The sequence below is a fragment of the Rhyacophila brunnea genome, unplaced genomic scaffold (assembly GCF_057557595.1).
Source record: "Rhyacophila brunnea isolate RB1 unplaced genomic scaffold, BYU_Rbru_1.0 scaffold_5, whole genome shotgun sequence".
Lineage (NCBI taxonomy): Eukaryota > Metazoa > Arthropoda > Insecta > Trichoptera > Rhyacophilidae > Rhyacophila > Rhyacophila brunnea.
In genome coordinates this window covers 30642274-30659219 of record NW_028233170.1, presented here as the reverse complement: position 1 = coordinate 30659219, position 16946 = coordinate 30642274, and the positions used below count along the sequence as shown (strand labels likewise).

General features: G+C 32.6%; 1 protein-coding gene across 1 annotated transcript; it reads left to right on the top strand.

Annotated features, from left to right (window-relative positions):
- Window positions 1-414: 414 nt before the first annotated feature.
- LOC147066277 (protein-glucosylgalactosylhydroxylysine glucosidase-like) lies at window positions 415-15376 on the top strand. Its single transcript, XM_085956033.1, has 14 exons — window positions 415-690; window positions 1604-1935; window positions 4792-5094; window positions 5386-5486; window positions 5631-5766; window positions 6227-6374; window positions 7855-8002; window positions 8697-8787; window positions 9892-9979; window positions 10625-10819; window positions 12889-13057; window positions 14111-14282; window positions 14805-14945; window positions 15173-15376. The coding sequence occupies exons 1-14, from the start codon at window positions 497-499 to the stop codon at window positions 15286-15288; spliced, it is 2334 nt and encodes a 777-aa protein (XP_085812159.1). The 5' UTR covers window positions 415-496; the 3' UTR covers window positions 15289-15376.
- The last annotated feature ends 1570 nt before the right edge of the window (window positions 15377-16946 follow it).

Genomic DNA, 16946 nt, shown 5'->3' with positions numbered 1-16946 from the left:
ATCGTATCCGTTTATACCATACACTTACACTTACAAATTTAGTGAAAATATATTTTCATGGACAAAAATCATAAGTTTAGTATGGCACACGGATCTAAACCGCATACGGTTTCAGTCCATGGATGGGCCCTAAAAGTGGTGTTTAGTGCTTGGGTATGGAGATTGTACCTGGAAAAGTGGAGCATTCCACGGTTGAAGTGACGAGAAGCTTTAAGTAGTTGGCGGGGTAAAAGTAAAGGTCAGTGGCGCTGGATTTTATTATCCCCGACTCCTTCAGCCTTATTATAAATATTATTATTACCGATATTTTTTTCAAAATGGCCCCCGCAAACAATTTCGTTATAACAACATTATTAAGGTGAAGTCTCCGAACGGAATTTTACCACTATTTTACCACTATTTATAATTTCCAAGATATTATTTTTAAATAAACTTGAATTTAAAGAGCGAATAAAATAAAAAGTGAAAACTAACGTAGTCATAGTTTTATGGTTTAATGACTAAGAGCAGTGGCGGCGCGTGCAAAAGGCGCGCTTGGACAGTGATGTGTATTATGGGGGGCACTGGTTTGTTAGTGTTCGTGCTGCTTGTCGTGCACAGAAATGCTGGGGCGGCGCGAGAAAGGAGAGAAGCCCCTCTACCAGTCATAGTGGATGTAGATCCTTCACCTCATGCTTTTACGACTCACAGGTAAACAATAAATACTTCTTCTTCTCGTGTGCTGCCTTTTTTGGTTACTATCCACTTTATTAGCCATTCTTAAGATAATTTTATATAAGTACCTATTGTTTCCATTACACAGATAGATATAGTATTGATCAGGGGTGGAAAACACTTTTTATGGTTAGTTACCATAAAAATATTAGCAACGATAGGTGGCGTGTCAAAAAAAAAAATGGGTACAAGTCGGTTATGGGGAAGCCAGGCGGGAACCGACTTCGACAAAATTCATGAATTCAAGAGTGAAAACCCAACCTAACCTAAACTAACCCAACCTAACAAATAATCTAGTATATCGACTATTTTCAAAATATGTTTGCCGCTGGTTTCCCCATAACCAACTTGTACCAAAAATTGTTCTTTTCCGCAAAATTTTCAAATTTTGTGCGTGCCAGCGTTATGAGGATTTACGCATTCTGCGTGAAAGACAATATATCACATGGTCACAACTGCTAGTTAGACAGGAGAGATACACATAATTGAAATTACACAAATTTCAATTTTGTTTCAATAAACATTCACAATTATTATATCACGTTTGGGTGTAAGTAATGTTTTTCCTCTTTTGTTTTGTAGACACTTTGTAATGTAACTTTTTAAAATTAGGTACGAGTACCTACCATTAAAGTTTACTATTGAGATCTTGGTGGTGGAGTAGATCTACTACCAGATATTTGTGTTGCATACTCCACTCAATCCGTGTAGCTTTGATTATCTTGCAGGCTTTTTTGAAAAATTTAAATTAAAAAAATATCTGACTTCATTTTCGATTTTTATTTCATGTGGTGTGACATTGTTTCAATTATATATTATATAATATTATATACTAATACTTTTACTGATTTCATTTTAAACAAATAACCCACGTAAATTGTTATTCTAGGCTCCCAACAGATGATCGCTTCATGTCCTCAGTAGGCAACGGTCACGTAGCCACCGACGTGTTCAGCCCCACGGTCTACATGAATGGGCTGTACAATGGCGAGAAAGGAGAGAGTCACAGGGCCAGGATCCCGGCATGGTACAACGTCCGTCTAAACTCCACATTGAGCGGAACACCTCCTCATGGGACCTTCACCTTGGACACCGACGCTGGGGCGTTCTTCGTCAGGGTTGATAGAGAGTGGTCTACGGTTGAGCAGAGGATTTATGCGCACCGGTTTTATTCCAGGGCTATCATCAACCAGATTGTTATAGAGGCTAAACACCGAGCTGGTAAGTATACATAAATTTGTTTATTTATTTATTTTAAAAAGACACGTTGAGTACATAACAAATTATTAATTCAGGACTTTCACAACATGACATTTAGAATAAAAATTATAAATTATCAGTTAGAGAAAAAACAAGGTAGAGAAAAAAAAACAAAGCAAAAAATAGTTTTACACAAAAGAAATAAAATAAAAAAACAACAAACTATAAAACAACAATAATATAGAATTTAAAAAAACAGATAATGGATCGCCAAAATATCTACATTTCTAGGGAGTGCATTGACCAGCCCACAGCCCTCGCTATTGGTGCCTGGTATCTACCAACATATTATTATTTAGTTTGAACAAAGTTTGAAGTAAGAATATATTTATTTGATTACAACAATTTTATTGTTAATCTCTTTAATATTCTTATTTAAGTTTAAATTAAAAATATTGAAAAGACACCTTATTGTGTGGAAATAAAGATTGTAAAAATATGATAGTGCAGCTGAAAAAGGTTGCTAAAAGCGTGTGTACAGTTAGCTATAGAGCGTCAGATAATTTTCCGAAAATATCAACATATTTAAGTATCTAATTTTAAGTGTATTTTACTTCGCTCACTGCATCTAATCGATACACAATGTTGCTATCGGCGGTTATCGGCGGCTATCGAGAGTAGTTTATCATATTTATGTATTCAGATACCTATTATAATTATTTCAATAGGTTAGCCGTCTAAACTGCCTATCTCGCTCTAAAAGTTAACACATCCAAGAGAGGTGATGTTAAAGCATGGCACTTTTTGACGGTTAGTTAATTAAGTTACAATTGTAACAATTAACTACCCTCGATAGCCGCCGATAGCCGCTGATAGCAGCCTTGCGTATATAATAGATGCGCAGACGGACAAATTAACTTTTCGACCAGATGGAACGATGATCTCGCTACGAGCTACGCTCCGGTGCACTGCGTTCCATTTCGAGCCCTAGTTTTAAGCTATTTCGTATCATAGATTAAGATTAAAGTCAAGTACCTAATTATCAAAAAGTGAGATAAATTTTGCTGCATCACATCATCGTTATAAAAACTAAAATGTCATGTTGTAAAAGTCAACATCAAAATAGGTAGGTACTTTTTACTTCTTTATTTACACGCAATGCATTTGATACAACGAGTTCGTATATCTCCCTCTGTTATAGTATTCAGTAATTTGCATTTAAATAAGAGTATTATGTATTTTTGATTCAGGTTAGTGTTGAATATAATGACATGACTAGTAGGTATATATTTGAAAGCTTTGTTAAAGGATTATTTAATTAAATTTGAATAATAATTAATAGTTTACGAAATAATCGTTATCATCTATATCAGCTGTACGATTCAATGTTGATCTTGGCTTTCTTTATCCTGGCAAGGTTTCTTATTTATTTACGATAGATGGTTGATACCTACTTGATAGGCTGAGCATAGTAAGTCCATAATTTGCTATGTACCTATCCAAAATGCACATTGATAAAAAAAATGTATTTGCCAGACTCGAGATTCAGTCCCCTGACCTGTGATATTCTGTGTCAGTCCACCGTGGGTGTTTATTACACAACATAAAACACAAATATTATCCCAATTAACAAATTAAATTTAATTGTCAAATGATAAGAGTTTAAAGACGCCACATAAACAAAGGATTTTTATAGAAAGTGATATTAATTTGTTAATTAATAATTAATCTCTACAACTATAATCAATTATATTATTATTAACTAGCTATTTTTGCGTCAAACTAAAATGATTAGTTTTTTTTTTGTTAATTAAATCATCATTATATTTGTTACCACCAATAGTATCAAATGTGGATGTGGGAGTAACCGTGAAACGTCTTTATAAACTGAATTGATTGTAGTTTATATATTATATTTTTTATAATATTATTATGAAGCATTATGAAGCTTCTAAATCACGAGCTACGAGAATATACATTGAATAATATGGCCACAATACCAAAGATCGATTCAATATAATTTTACAATTTTTTAAGTTACGCACATTTTTATTACTTACTAGAATAGTGAATGTTTTTTCAATTAAATATATTTAACTATGAATTAATCAAATATTTTTTATGCGATCTTCGAAGTAAATTATTAAACAACATTTTAATAATAAATATACCCATAATAGATACCTACGATGTAATAAGAAAAATCGGCACATTTTATAACAATTATCTTTCAATATAAAATATATTTACATAGTTTTTAATGTTTTTTGACTAGCTATGAAAGTAAAATAAGTAAATCCAAAGATCGTGCAGAAACCCATCAAATCCTTTGAAATTTTCAGATACTTGTGTTAGATACATTGCTTCGTAATTTGTCGCTAGATATCGTTGGTGGAACTATTATAGTACTTCACGTCGCCTTATATATTTTCACCAGTAAAATAAAAATAATATAAACAGAATACATAACCAGTTCATACAGTACAGTGGTAATAATATGACGATACATTAATGAAGTAGTTATACATAAAATAAAACTTCGATATCATTCAAAGAATAAATAAACATAATACACAATTATAAAACACTTGCTGTGTACATAGCAACTGAGTAGTTGTTGCAATGCTTGAGTGAATGAACAGAAGAATTGAATATTTCAATATACGAACTATTCGAAAGAGGATGAATTATTGATATTGAGAATGCATTGAGACGTTTGATTCATAATCATCACAATTTTTCGTATTACTAGTGGGCAAACAAAACTGGATCATTCATACTGAAGAGTTAGGGGCAGTCAAATATAGAATTTACAGTTTTAAATATGATCAAAAAGGTAACTGTTTGGGGTTTATGAAAGTTTTTTGCAACCTTTAGCGGATTGGAGAGACCATCTCGCTCGCTACGTAGATCTGAGTTTTCTCCCAGGACCGGACAGCAAGGACATTGAGTTTGAGACGCCTATGGTCCTGAAGGAGGAAAACAGGGTCCTGTTCTCGTCATGTGGGAAAACCATGGTACCAGAGGACAGCCGATACCAGGAGGAAAGGTCTGAAGTCTGCGCGTATTGGACATACGTTCCTGCGCGTCTGGTAGTTCCTAGGAGAGGAAAGGTTTTGCACACCTTTGTGATGACGGTGGACAAGAATAAAGACATAGCCTTGAAGGAAATGACGGATGGTAGATATTTATTTAATTATTTAGAAATAACCAAATATTAAAATTATGTTATTTAATTTATAAATATGTAGACATCTATTGTAGTACTGTGTAACTTTTAAATATTTACCAACAGTGACATCTATTTATTTAATGAAAAAGTGTTGAAAATTTCCCTTATGCAACAAAGATAACTAAATAATATATTCCATGATAATAATAGTATGATTCCATGATAATAAATTGTTGAATCTTTAGTGTAAGTATATTTTATATGCCATTACATTTGTGTGTTGTTGAAGATGACATTAGTTTTACAGGAGATTGGTGACCAACTTTTTACCAAGCATAAGAAGGAATGGAAAACTTTGCACAGGAAGGGAAAAATAACTGTCGGAGGAAATAATAATTTGGTAATTCGGCTTATTATTAATATACTTCCATTACTTCTAATTACTTCCTATTTATATCATTCAAAAGGTACTCGTATTTATAAAATGGTTTTAACAATAATTATATTTATATTCATGATATCAAACCAAATGTTTTATTTTCAGGCAAAAATTGTAAACGGCGTGTGGTATTATTTATTAAGTTCATTACCATCTTTTCACACCAATCAGCCACAAGGCATGTTTTATGGTTTGAGTCCGGGTGGATTATCTAGAGGAGGACTATTAAAAGATTATGAAGGTAAATATTATTATATTGTGCATACTTAATATCTATACCTAAGTAGATGAGTTAGTTAGTTACCGAGTGGTCTTTTTTAACACTACTCACAATGGACTAGAGAGGGCTGAAGGAAGCCCTTGATTCTTGAGACTATTGCTCTGTCATGTGAAAAAAATAAAAATTGCGTTCTGTTCGTAAAATAGGATATCAATATAATAAAATATGTCATTTCGAGAACCGATCTTTTGAAGATTGAAACTTATTAGAATGACATAAATCTATGTACATTTATGGTTTTAGATATTTGGGATACAATAATTACTTATCTGGAGTAACTTTGAACCACTTAATTTCGCTGCATTAGCTTAATATTACTTGCACTTATATTACTTGCCTTGTTTATAGATAATTAACATATGCGCAGATTCATAATTCAAATATTACGTTTTCACATTATTTCTTTTGCCACTTGTTACAGGACATAATTTCTGGGATACGGAGCTGTGGATGTTTCCATCGATTCTTTTATTATATCCAAACCATGCGGATACTTTGCTTCGGTATAGATTGGCCATGGCGCCGGTTGCTGTTGATCTGGCACGAGCTACTAAAAACAAGGGACTCAGGTACAGAACATAATATTAGGTAGACGCCTACATGAAATTTTGTTCAACGACCCATCTTTGGATAGTGATGCAACTGAAATCAAGCCATGACGTCCTTTATAACAGTACTCCGCAACCTTTTCTCACCCACGGCACACTCAAGGTCTTCCCAGAATTCCGCGACACACCACACATAAAATACTTTATATAACATAACATGGACCCCACATCCTGAAGGGGGACCCCGCTCCAAGATCTTCGGCGACTCCCCCTACTTATCGCCAAGGGTGATACTCTAAAATAGCATTTTTCAAATGGTGTTCGAGGTAAAATAATTAATAGTATTGATTGTATGTTTAGCGATTTTTTGTATTTATTATTACATTCACTTGAATTATGGTTAGTTATCGGGATAAGAATAATTATTTGTCGAGTATTGGCACAATAATAATGAATTGTATCCCACAATCGTGTTTTACAATATTAATGCCAGCGAAGTAAAATAGCTTTTTTTTAGTTAGAGCAAATTTGAAATTTGTGTTTATCTCACTTATATGGTTGACCTGCCACGTCGGGCCTCCAGGCTAGAGCCCTGTCAGCCCCTTGTGTACTTTAAATCAAGTACTTTAAAAATTACATTACTTTATGTTTTTTTATTTGATAAATAATTAAATATACATAACACACGACGAAGAACCAAATGTATATATTTCCACGTATTTGTATTATCAATATAATAACTAATTAATGTGATACCTGATGTTGTTTCAATGAACGTAAAAGTTTTATATATTTTGACTTGATATTTGAAAGAGCAACCCGAAGTTCTTGGTCAAGACTCTTCAACTTCAAGCATGACTATTTATTATTTTTAATTATAACTTGAGTTGAAAAACTTTGCCCACCTAGATGTGTCGTATAAAATGAAATCTGAACAGCGATAGCTTTCACGGATAACGAGGATAATAATATGCTTTATTAACTAAAATTCAGAAAATAGCCAATGTAATATCGGCGAAGTTCAGTTTTAGCATCCCGTTGTTTCTCAATTCAACAAATACTTCTCGAATTCATAGAGAAAGCCCTTCTATAGAATTGTCGGCATTGGTTTCGAATCCAGTCGTAGTGATTGTATGAAAGTAATGATGTAATTTTTTTTGTAGCAAAGTTAAATGTTTTTGAAACGAATCCATAAATAATTGCTTGTTTTCAATGGTGGTCTGGTAGGTCCTTTGGTTTATTTGTAGAGATCATTGTCTTAACTCCTTTTAATTCATCAGAGCACATCAATATATTTTCATTCTGATCTTGCATTGTTTTATTAAGTCCATGCAGATGCTCAAATATATTACTAGCCATGTACGCAAATTTGGCTATTAAGTATTGTATAATATATAAAATTATATGTGTATATTATTCAGTTGCATTATTAGTCGTACAGTATAAAAACATTCCAACATGAAATGAGTTTGATCATAATAAATTGGTCGGTCTAGTTTAGGTTCCCATGGGAGAGTGCTTACACTGGTCAAGAAGTAACTCAGCCTTGCTGTCAAAATGTTGCTGAGTTTGAGCATCATATCTCAGGATGTATCGCGTTTGCAGCAAGGCAATATGTTGCAGTAGCAGCAAATGATACTTGGCTCAGGGTAGGTAATTGATAAGATTACAAATGTATTTAATAAACTATTTTTTGTATTCAACGAATAACATCCCAAAGAAATATATACCCACTAGAGAAAAAAAAAATGTTTAGATATGACGCCCAAACGGGATTCGAGCTCGTGCCCACTGGATTTGCACCAATGTGCTCTACCAATTAAACTACGTGTGTCTCATCTAATTGCGACGAAACTAACTAGTAACTTTTTACACCTCTCTATAGGTAAAAAATGCATAACAAATATAAACGAACATAACGCATCACCGATAGTGCACAGATAGTGCATTGATGAGTCGAAAAACATATCTAACTATAGATCCACCGATATAAGTCATCTGCTGAGTGAGGGCGCCACAATATGCTAACATTTGACATAGCATTCAATAATTTTAAGAGCTTAGCTCTAAATTCTAACACCGGACAATTTATGATGGTATATCTATAGCGTCTTATTAGGCCGACACAAATGAAGTCATAATATACCATCCATTTAAAATATATGAACAGCAAAGTAATTTATAAATCTTAATATATTATTATAGAACCATACATTGACATAATAAATTGACTTCATTGTTTCAATAAAAACATTGAATCATACATTTCACTACATATATGAAATATTTAATACGCTAAGCGTAAAAAAGGATGGAATTTATCATATTGTATTTATTTTGTAGGATGGAGGATGCTCGTTAATTATGAATATTGCTGATTTTTGGTTTTCCAGAGCTAAATATAACGAATCCACATTTTACTATGATATAAACAGTAAGTAAGTCAATTTATTAGGTTTTTGATTTATTATTTTATAACTTAACTCTAATTAATAACACAGTAAGCAACCGAAGAAAATAAACCAAACATAATGCTTTATCATTTATATAACGAAATATATATATAATATATTATATACCTACTGACATTTCAACAATCGGTTAGATTAGTGTTTCCCAACCTGTGGAAATGGGGAAAATATTTCGTGGACCGCTAACGCAGAAATTATTTAAATACTATTTTATTTGTTAGGTAGTTTTTAAATCATACATTATAATAGATAGATATCACAGAACAGATAATAAAAATAGAATACCGATAGGTTATATTCAATACGCCCAATGGTGAAGCAGGCTTTTGAATGTGTGAGTGTCCTACGAAAATGAAGCACGCACTATGCACGTGCAATAGTGTGTGTAATACGCCAAGATTAAATGAGCGTAAATGCATAAACCGAGAGCAGTTTTCAGTATTCGACGTAAAACTGATTCTAGACACGTGTGTAAGTTTAACCCGGATTCTTCCTTACTCGAGTCGGTTACCTACTATCGCCTTACCCGTTGTGTATTTCAGTTCCCATTATTTCTGAGTTCCCTGATAGATATACTTAATATATACGTATAGCATTTAGATATGTATATTCTTCTTTCAGTGATATCCAAAACTGAGACCACTCGATTATGTTTATTTTTTCGAGTATTAAGTGCGTATGAAATGACGTGTTCCGTGACGGGATCATTAATATTGCCTTTACGATGATCCTCGTTTTCGAGGTAATATCGATTAGTATTCTGAAATAACTTTATATAAATTAATAATGTTTATCCAGTTGACGTCAACAACAATTGCCAAAAAATATTTGTGGAAAATTTCTGAAGAAAAATTATTATATTGATAATGCTTGGAATTTTGCATTTTAAAATCGCATAATCATTCGTGGACCGGTATAAAATCACTGCGGACTGGCGGTTGGGAAGCACTTAGATAGATTATATTCGATTACATTCGATTACATTCGCTTAACTTACATCAAATTATTGTAAGAAAAAAGGACAATATCAATCTAAAATGTCTATAAGTTTATTTACGTTTTTACAGATGTAATGGGTCCTGATGAAGACCACGTGAATGTGTCAAACTCAGTTTTTACAAATGTTGTGGCTGGATATTCTCTTTATTTGGCTCAGTAAGTATTTTTCATAGTGTCACAATTTATTTAAAACCAAGGCAATTTTAAAGTGCTAATATGCACAATCTCATTAAAAATACAATACTTTACAAATTTTTAACAGTTTTACTCATTTTTATGTTACGAACAAACACGAATTGGTTTTGGCTGATTCTATTATCAAATCCCATCCGGACTGAGTGGTTCGGGAAGGTTTTTGAATGCCCCCCACAACCCGAAGCGGACCCCCAGGCTAGGATCTTTGACGAACCCCTGCCTATCGCTAAAGATAAATGGAGTGTGACGCTCTACAGTAGCGTTTTCCAAAAAATGGTGTACGCATTAAAATTAATGTGTTTTAGTGTTTTTTGTATATTATTTTTTTTATATATATTATTTTGATACACAATTAAAAATTGTATCGTAACAACCACATAATTTTAAATAATAATAACATTGAAGATAAATAGCGTCGCAGGCGACTTTTTTTTTAATTCGAGAGAATTTGTGATGTGTGTTTAAATCACTTATCTGTTCGATTCGCTATGCCAGGCCCTTCCTGAGCCCGGGCCCCCAGGCTAGAGCCCTGTCAGCCCCCCCTTTGTGGGGGCCATGATCATGGATACAACATTGGGTAGTTTAATTATTCTATTTTTTTTTCAGATACGTGTCCTGCTTATGTGGTTCTCGTCCTCCAGCGAGAGCTAAATCCTGGGGCGACGTAGCTGCACGCCTTGCACTTCCAATGGATCCTGTCCTCAATTACCATCCCCAATTTTCTGGATATCAAAGACCAGATAGAATTAAGCAGGCTGACGTGGTGCTACTTGGGTTTCCATTGCAATATTCAATGAACGAGTAAGTACCTGCCGTTCAATACATCGTATTCAGTATTACTTTACACCAACACTTATATGTTTTTTTACTCTTTCCTTTTTCGGTTACAGGCTGATAATATTATTAGTTTTTGAGAAAATATTGTGACGATATTTTTACATGGATTTTATGGTAGGTTAGATTATGTTCAAACGAAGATTATCAAATAGGAGTAATGGAAAAAGCGTAGCGTTGCATCATTTTCCTTTTGAGAGATATTCCTCATTGTTTCAGGTAGATATGAAGTAATTATATTATCTACTATATTTACTGCAATAGGCTACGATGCTAAATTATTATAGATACTTAGTGAAAAAACATTCCAGTGTCACATAGGCATGATCAAATTATATACTTACCTAGATGTATTGTGACCTTATCATGCATGTTGGGCCAATGTAAGTACATATCTCACAGCCCGTTGATGTGATGGAAGACATCCACTATATGGGTATAGACTTATAGAGCATAGACCATCGCAACCACTTTTGAAATCAAAAAAGCTTTTTTAGGTCATATAACAAGATCTTGAAGCCACCTTCATCTGAAATTATAGAAAGTTGAAACGAAAGATGCAACTAGATCAGATTAATGATGCCCAATGACATAAGACTTTGAAGGACGATGGATCGGGTGAGAACCAAAGTGACCAGAACAATATGAAGAAGTGGGGATACTTATGGGGTGATTTTTAAACTGCGGAAACTTGCTGAAGAAACTGCGGAACAGGCGATGGCTATCCACCGGTTTCATCTAACTGCATTATTGGTGACATGTTAAAAGTCAATAACACGGCCACCACGGTAGGCCGAGGCGTGATTGAAAAGAGTTTAGATGCATCTCTTGCTCGGACACGACAAACGAAGAAGAATTCATCATCCTGATGACGACGATAAGACGAACCTGTAATCGCCTATATGTGCCAATGCCTTGTGCATTGGACTACGAGGATCATTTTAGCCTGATTTTTATCATTTAAAAAAACATGCTTACTTGGCTACTTACAAAGATGACTCGGAAAGGACTTAGCTATGCAGTATTGAGGCATTTATGACTGAAATATCCTTTTATTGGTTTCAAGGCTGATATGTTTTGAGATTATATTATGATTATATTCGATTATACATGATAATACATCAAAATAGTGACAGCAGAAAAAAAACAAAAGAACGCAATTTTGAATACAGAACAAAAGAGCATCGTATTTATCAGAGCAGTATTGCCAATTGTATTATTAAAATATCATTGATTATGCAAAGAATATGCAAGATTCCTCACAATTATTACTGTCTAACATAAAATTTACAATATAATCAGTTAATATGGGTTTAATGATTTATTTCCTTCCCAACTCAATAATTTTATTACCCAGTAGGTATTAATTAACCATAACTATAATAATAATAATAATAATTAAGAGGTGAAATTATTTTAATTTATTTTTCGATTGTTAATTATCGAATAATAATTGGAATTCTAAGTGAATCAAGTACTGAGAATAGAATTGTTATTAATTAAAACCAAATTTCGCTGGATTTGTTTTCTTAAAAAATGACAACACATAAATCTTTTACATGCGACTTCATGTTATCGCCATGATCGTGTTGTGGACAGTAGTTTAATAATTATTCACATTGAAAGTAACTTTGACAATTTGCTACGTGTAATACGGGCTGTTCCATTCTTAGTCGCTCCTGTACTGGCCGAAAACACCCGAATCCAACCGAACATCAAAAAGTTAACGTTTATGTTGTCGGACTATACTAATGTGTGTTTTTTAATCTTTTTTAAACATTTTCAATAACTACTCTCCAATTATATTCATTACATATTATTTGATCTAATTTAATTTGATTTATTATGCTTTTTATGTCCGCCTGTTATTGGGACCATCAAATATTATTTTATTATTTATTATAATTATACTAAGCTTAGTATGTGGTTGATCCTGTTGGTTGACCTAAATAAATAAAAAAATGAATGTGGATGAAACAAAAATGCCACTATATAATGTTTCATGATTTCTACATATTTGTTTATGCTTAACATAGATCAACACGAGCAAATGACTTGACATACTACGAACGAGTGACCAGAGAGAATGGACCAGCTATGACTTGGAGTATGCATGCAGTAGGTCACCTGCGACTTGGAGACTACGTTAATGCCAATTCACTCTTTACGAAGAGTTATCAAGGATATGTGAGAGAGCCATTCAAGGTATCGTCACAAAGTTAATATTGTAATCATCACTGAAATATTTTTTTAAACACAATAAATATAAACACATATTGTACCTCCCTATAATAAATAAAGCAAAAATGGGAAACTGGGAAAATGGAATATTACAAAAATATTTGAAAAATTACAAACGGGTTGATTGAGTATGGTAAGATTTTTCAATTTTTTTGTAATATTGATTACCATGACAAATAACAAGGAAAGTAAAACATTACAAATTATATGGAGTTTAGAAGATCTCGCAGCCATGGATGGATACTGCTATCAGTTGTCAAAATAGTTAATTCTTCTTCTTCTTCTTCTTTCTCGGCACTACATCCCGGGGCGGGATTTGGCCTCCTCTACAATTGTCCTCCACACGCTCCTTTCCCTGGCTGCTCCTCTCCAGTCTCCAGCCCTCCCCATCTTTCTCCAGTCCTCTTCGATACAGTCAGCCCACCTCTTCTTTGGTCTGCCCCTAGACCGTTTCCACTGTGGGATCCACTTGGTCATGATTTTAATAAATAAAATAGTTAATAATTTCATTATTTTTCTTCGAGGTCCTTATAGGATAAGGCCAGTCCTAGGCAGGCAGTTGAGGCTTTTAATGTCAGACTGTTATCAGGCGTCGTTGTTAATCATTCTTATCTCCTGATGTTTGATTTATATATTGTGATGTCCGGTTTTCATAATTTAAGTCATGGGACATAAGTGAAAGCTTCGCGTCGATTATATTATTATGTTATGTCTCATTCTGATTGATTATGTAGGTATTTAGAGTCACTTATAACACAATTTCTCCCTTCGATGCTGAATTGATTTACGGACAGCATCTGACTCACATACTTCGAGTCAGTCATTCATTAGTGACGAATGTCTACTTCATATCTCTGTTGATAAGTTAACAGTGATAGAAATATATCTCAATTTCATTAATTTTCTTCGGGGTAAAGGCGTTAATGGAAATGGTACGAGATTTGCAGATATTTGGGATACATTCGTAAACGTCAAACTATCGGACACTTTATGATTATTTATTCTTTTATATTTCAGGTATGGACAGAATACAGAAAACCGCGAATCGGTGCTGTAAATTTCTTGACTGGGATGGGAGGTTTTCTTCAGACCATTATATTTGGCTATGCTGGAGTTCACATACATTTGGACAAATTAGAAATCATAAGACCTCAGCTGTTGCCACAGTCGAGTCGTTTAAAAATAGACGGTAATATGATTTATTTGATCATTAAAATGTGCCCAAAAAAGTTTTCTTTAACATTGTGGTATACATCACTATTTTATCTTATGCAGTGACGTCAATAAATAAAGTAATGTCATTAAACAGATTCAATTTTTTAGTTGTTTACAACTTCATTAGGTAGTTTCGATATTGTATTATTTAATCTCGGTTATCCGGACAAATGAAAAGTCAGTACCCACCGAGCACTAGATATGTTATATTATGGTGCATGCTGTTAGCGTAGCTGGTGAAAAACTCCACGAAATGTAGCATTGTAGAGGTTTTACCCAACTCTCCAACTGACATGTTGTTGTCTACGTTATGTTTCCTTTTGTAAATACCCACATAATACCACATCAACACATCTAAAATTTAATTTTCCGCTTCTTCACGTAAGCAGGTAGTATTTATAGAATTTTGGTTGCGTAGTAGTAATAGTTATTATTGTTCTATGGTACATATTGATATGCTGCCTTCATTTAACGTTTTAATTGTGTTTATTTACAGGAATAAATTATTTGGGCACAAGTTTAGTTTTGGACATAAACCTTTCAAATACAACGTTGAAAGTAACTTGTGCAAATGAAAATGTACCTTTGGTTATTATTATAAGGAATACAAGAATGCCACTAAAAGATGGAACGAGAGGTTTGTATAATATATTAATCCACTAGTTTTTTCTATTGAATTACCTTTGATCTAGCTAAGAAAAAGGGCTTCAGTAAATTTAGAGTGTAGGCGCCAGCGTTGCCTACTAGTAACCTAACCTAATTCAAAATGTATCTTTGATGGTGTCCCCGTGAGAATAGTTAACAATATAGTTTATTTATTATAATAATAATTTCAAAAGTGTGATTTAGTGTCTTACCTTTCAGTAAATTTATATGGAGATGGTCCATTTGAAATTCGAAGAGAAGCGTCACACAAATGCCCTTTGCCGCTGGACCTGATCGGCCAAGCGCGCGGTAAAATTTCACCCACGCCACCATAAAAATAAGTTTGCTTCAAGCAGCCAAAAGGAAATAGTGGGATAGAGAAACAGACTTTTAACGTATTTAGTGGTTTACGAGAACATGTAAAGATGGTCATTTGATTAATATAAATTATATTAATATGACAGATTGTTAACAGGATTTTTTATTGATTTCAATATCCATGTTTTGATTATTTGTGGGAAAATCTTTACATTATTAATTGGTAATTTTAATAACAATTACTGATTGTTATTAAAATATAAATATAATATAAAACTATTCATGTGGATGTGGTCACTATTATATCTTATCACAACGATACATACGATGGCGCAAAGATTTTGTTTATAGAAGGCTGTTTGATTTTTAATTATATTGACTTAGTCTAATGTAAACTTTTCAGATTTGCAGATTCCTGAAAAATAGTATAAAACCCACAATAATTGGAATTGAAATATAATTTATTTTAAATTCAATTTCATTCAATACATTCGATAGTGTAAATTTTATAAATATTTCATTTATTCAGGAATCCTATGATCGGGAATTGAAAGTACTAATCCAGAAATTGAAAATTCTGTTAATCCCTGAAAAATCCCTAATAGGTATTGAAATTATTATACCTATTACCTACAAATTTTATTGATTTTCCATCCATTATACTAAACCTATAGTCAAGCAGTTCATTATTTTATCAAACATAACGGTTGGGTGAAATATTTAGTAGATTGATATAATTTATATTATATTTATAAATATTATTTTCTAAAAATTATCGAGCACTTCTGTTCAAAAAATTTTCCATTCGAGCGCTGGCTGCTATTATACATTATTTGTATCATAATAATTTATTATCAATGTGATTGATTAAGTGTACTAGGATTGAAGAATTTATTATATGAATATAAATGATTATCAATTACCTACCTTTATATATACTTTAATTTTCATAGAATAGGAAATTAAAATATGTAGAATATATTATATTAGGAGAAAATCCGGCAAGATACAATGCTATCTAATTATTGTGTATCTGTAAATCCCTTAACTGATAAACCGTATCATTTTTCAGACATTTTATTATGTATCTTAAGATTTGGTATAATATGTCAATTTAAAAAAAATTATCTAAGTAACATTTTTGCAACATTTTTTAACTTTTAAAAATGTTTACAATTCAATATGTAAGCACATATGTCCATCATATGATTTCTTTGTTTAGTATTTCAATAATTCTATTAAATATGATTATTTATTATGTCTCATATCTAATGGTTACTGTATAACGATGTTAAAAAGTAACGTTATAATGAGTGTACAATTAAAAATTGAATCATATAAATTATTGTATTATTTTTATGATATTATAAATATTATTTTATATCGGTATAAGTGCCTAAATATGTACCTGCTACCCCAAATATGATCAGCTCCAGAATTGCTGACATTTTTTAGTGTAATTATTATTTATTAAAACATGCGTGGTGTAAGATTCTTTAATTTTATTATAGACTAGCTGAAGTACCCGGCTTCGCACAGGGTCGCTTCGTGGTTATATTTATCTTAGATATTTAAAAAATAATAAGAGGTAATTATTTTTTAATATCAAAATATCTGTGTAATACAATATGGCAATATGAAAATAATTCTAATAGGAGTAAAGGTAAACCAAAAG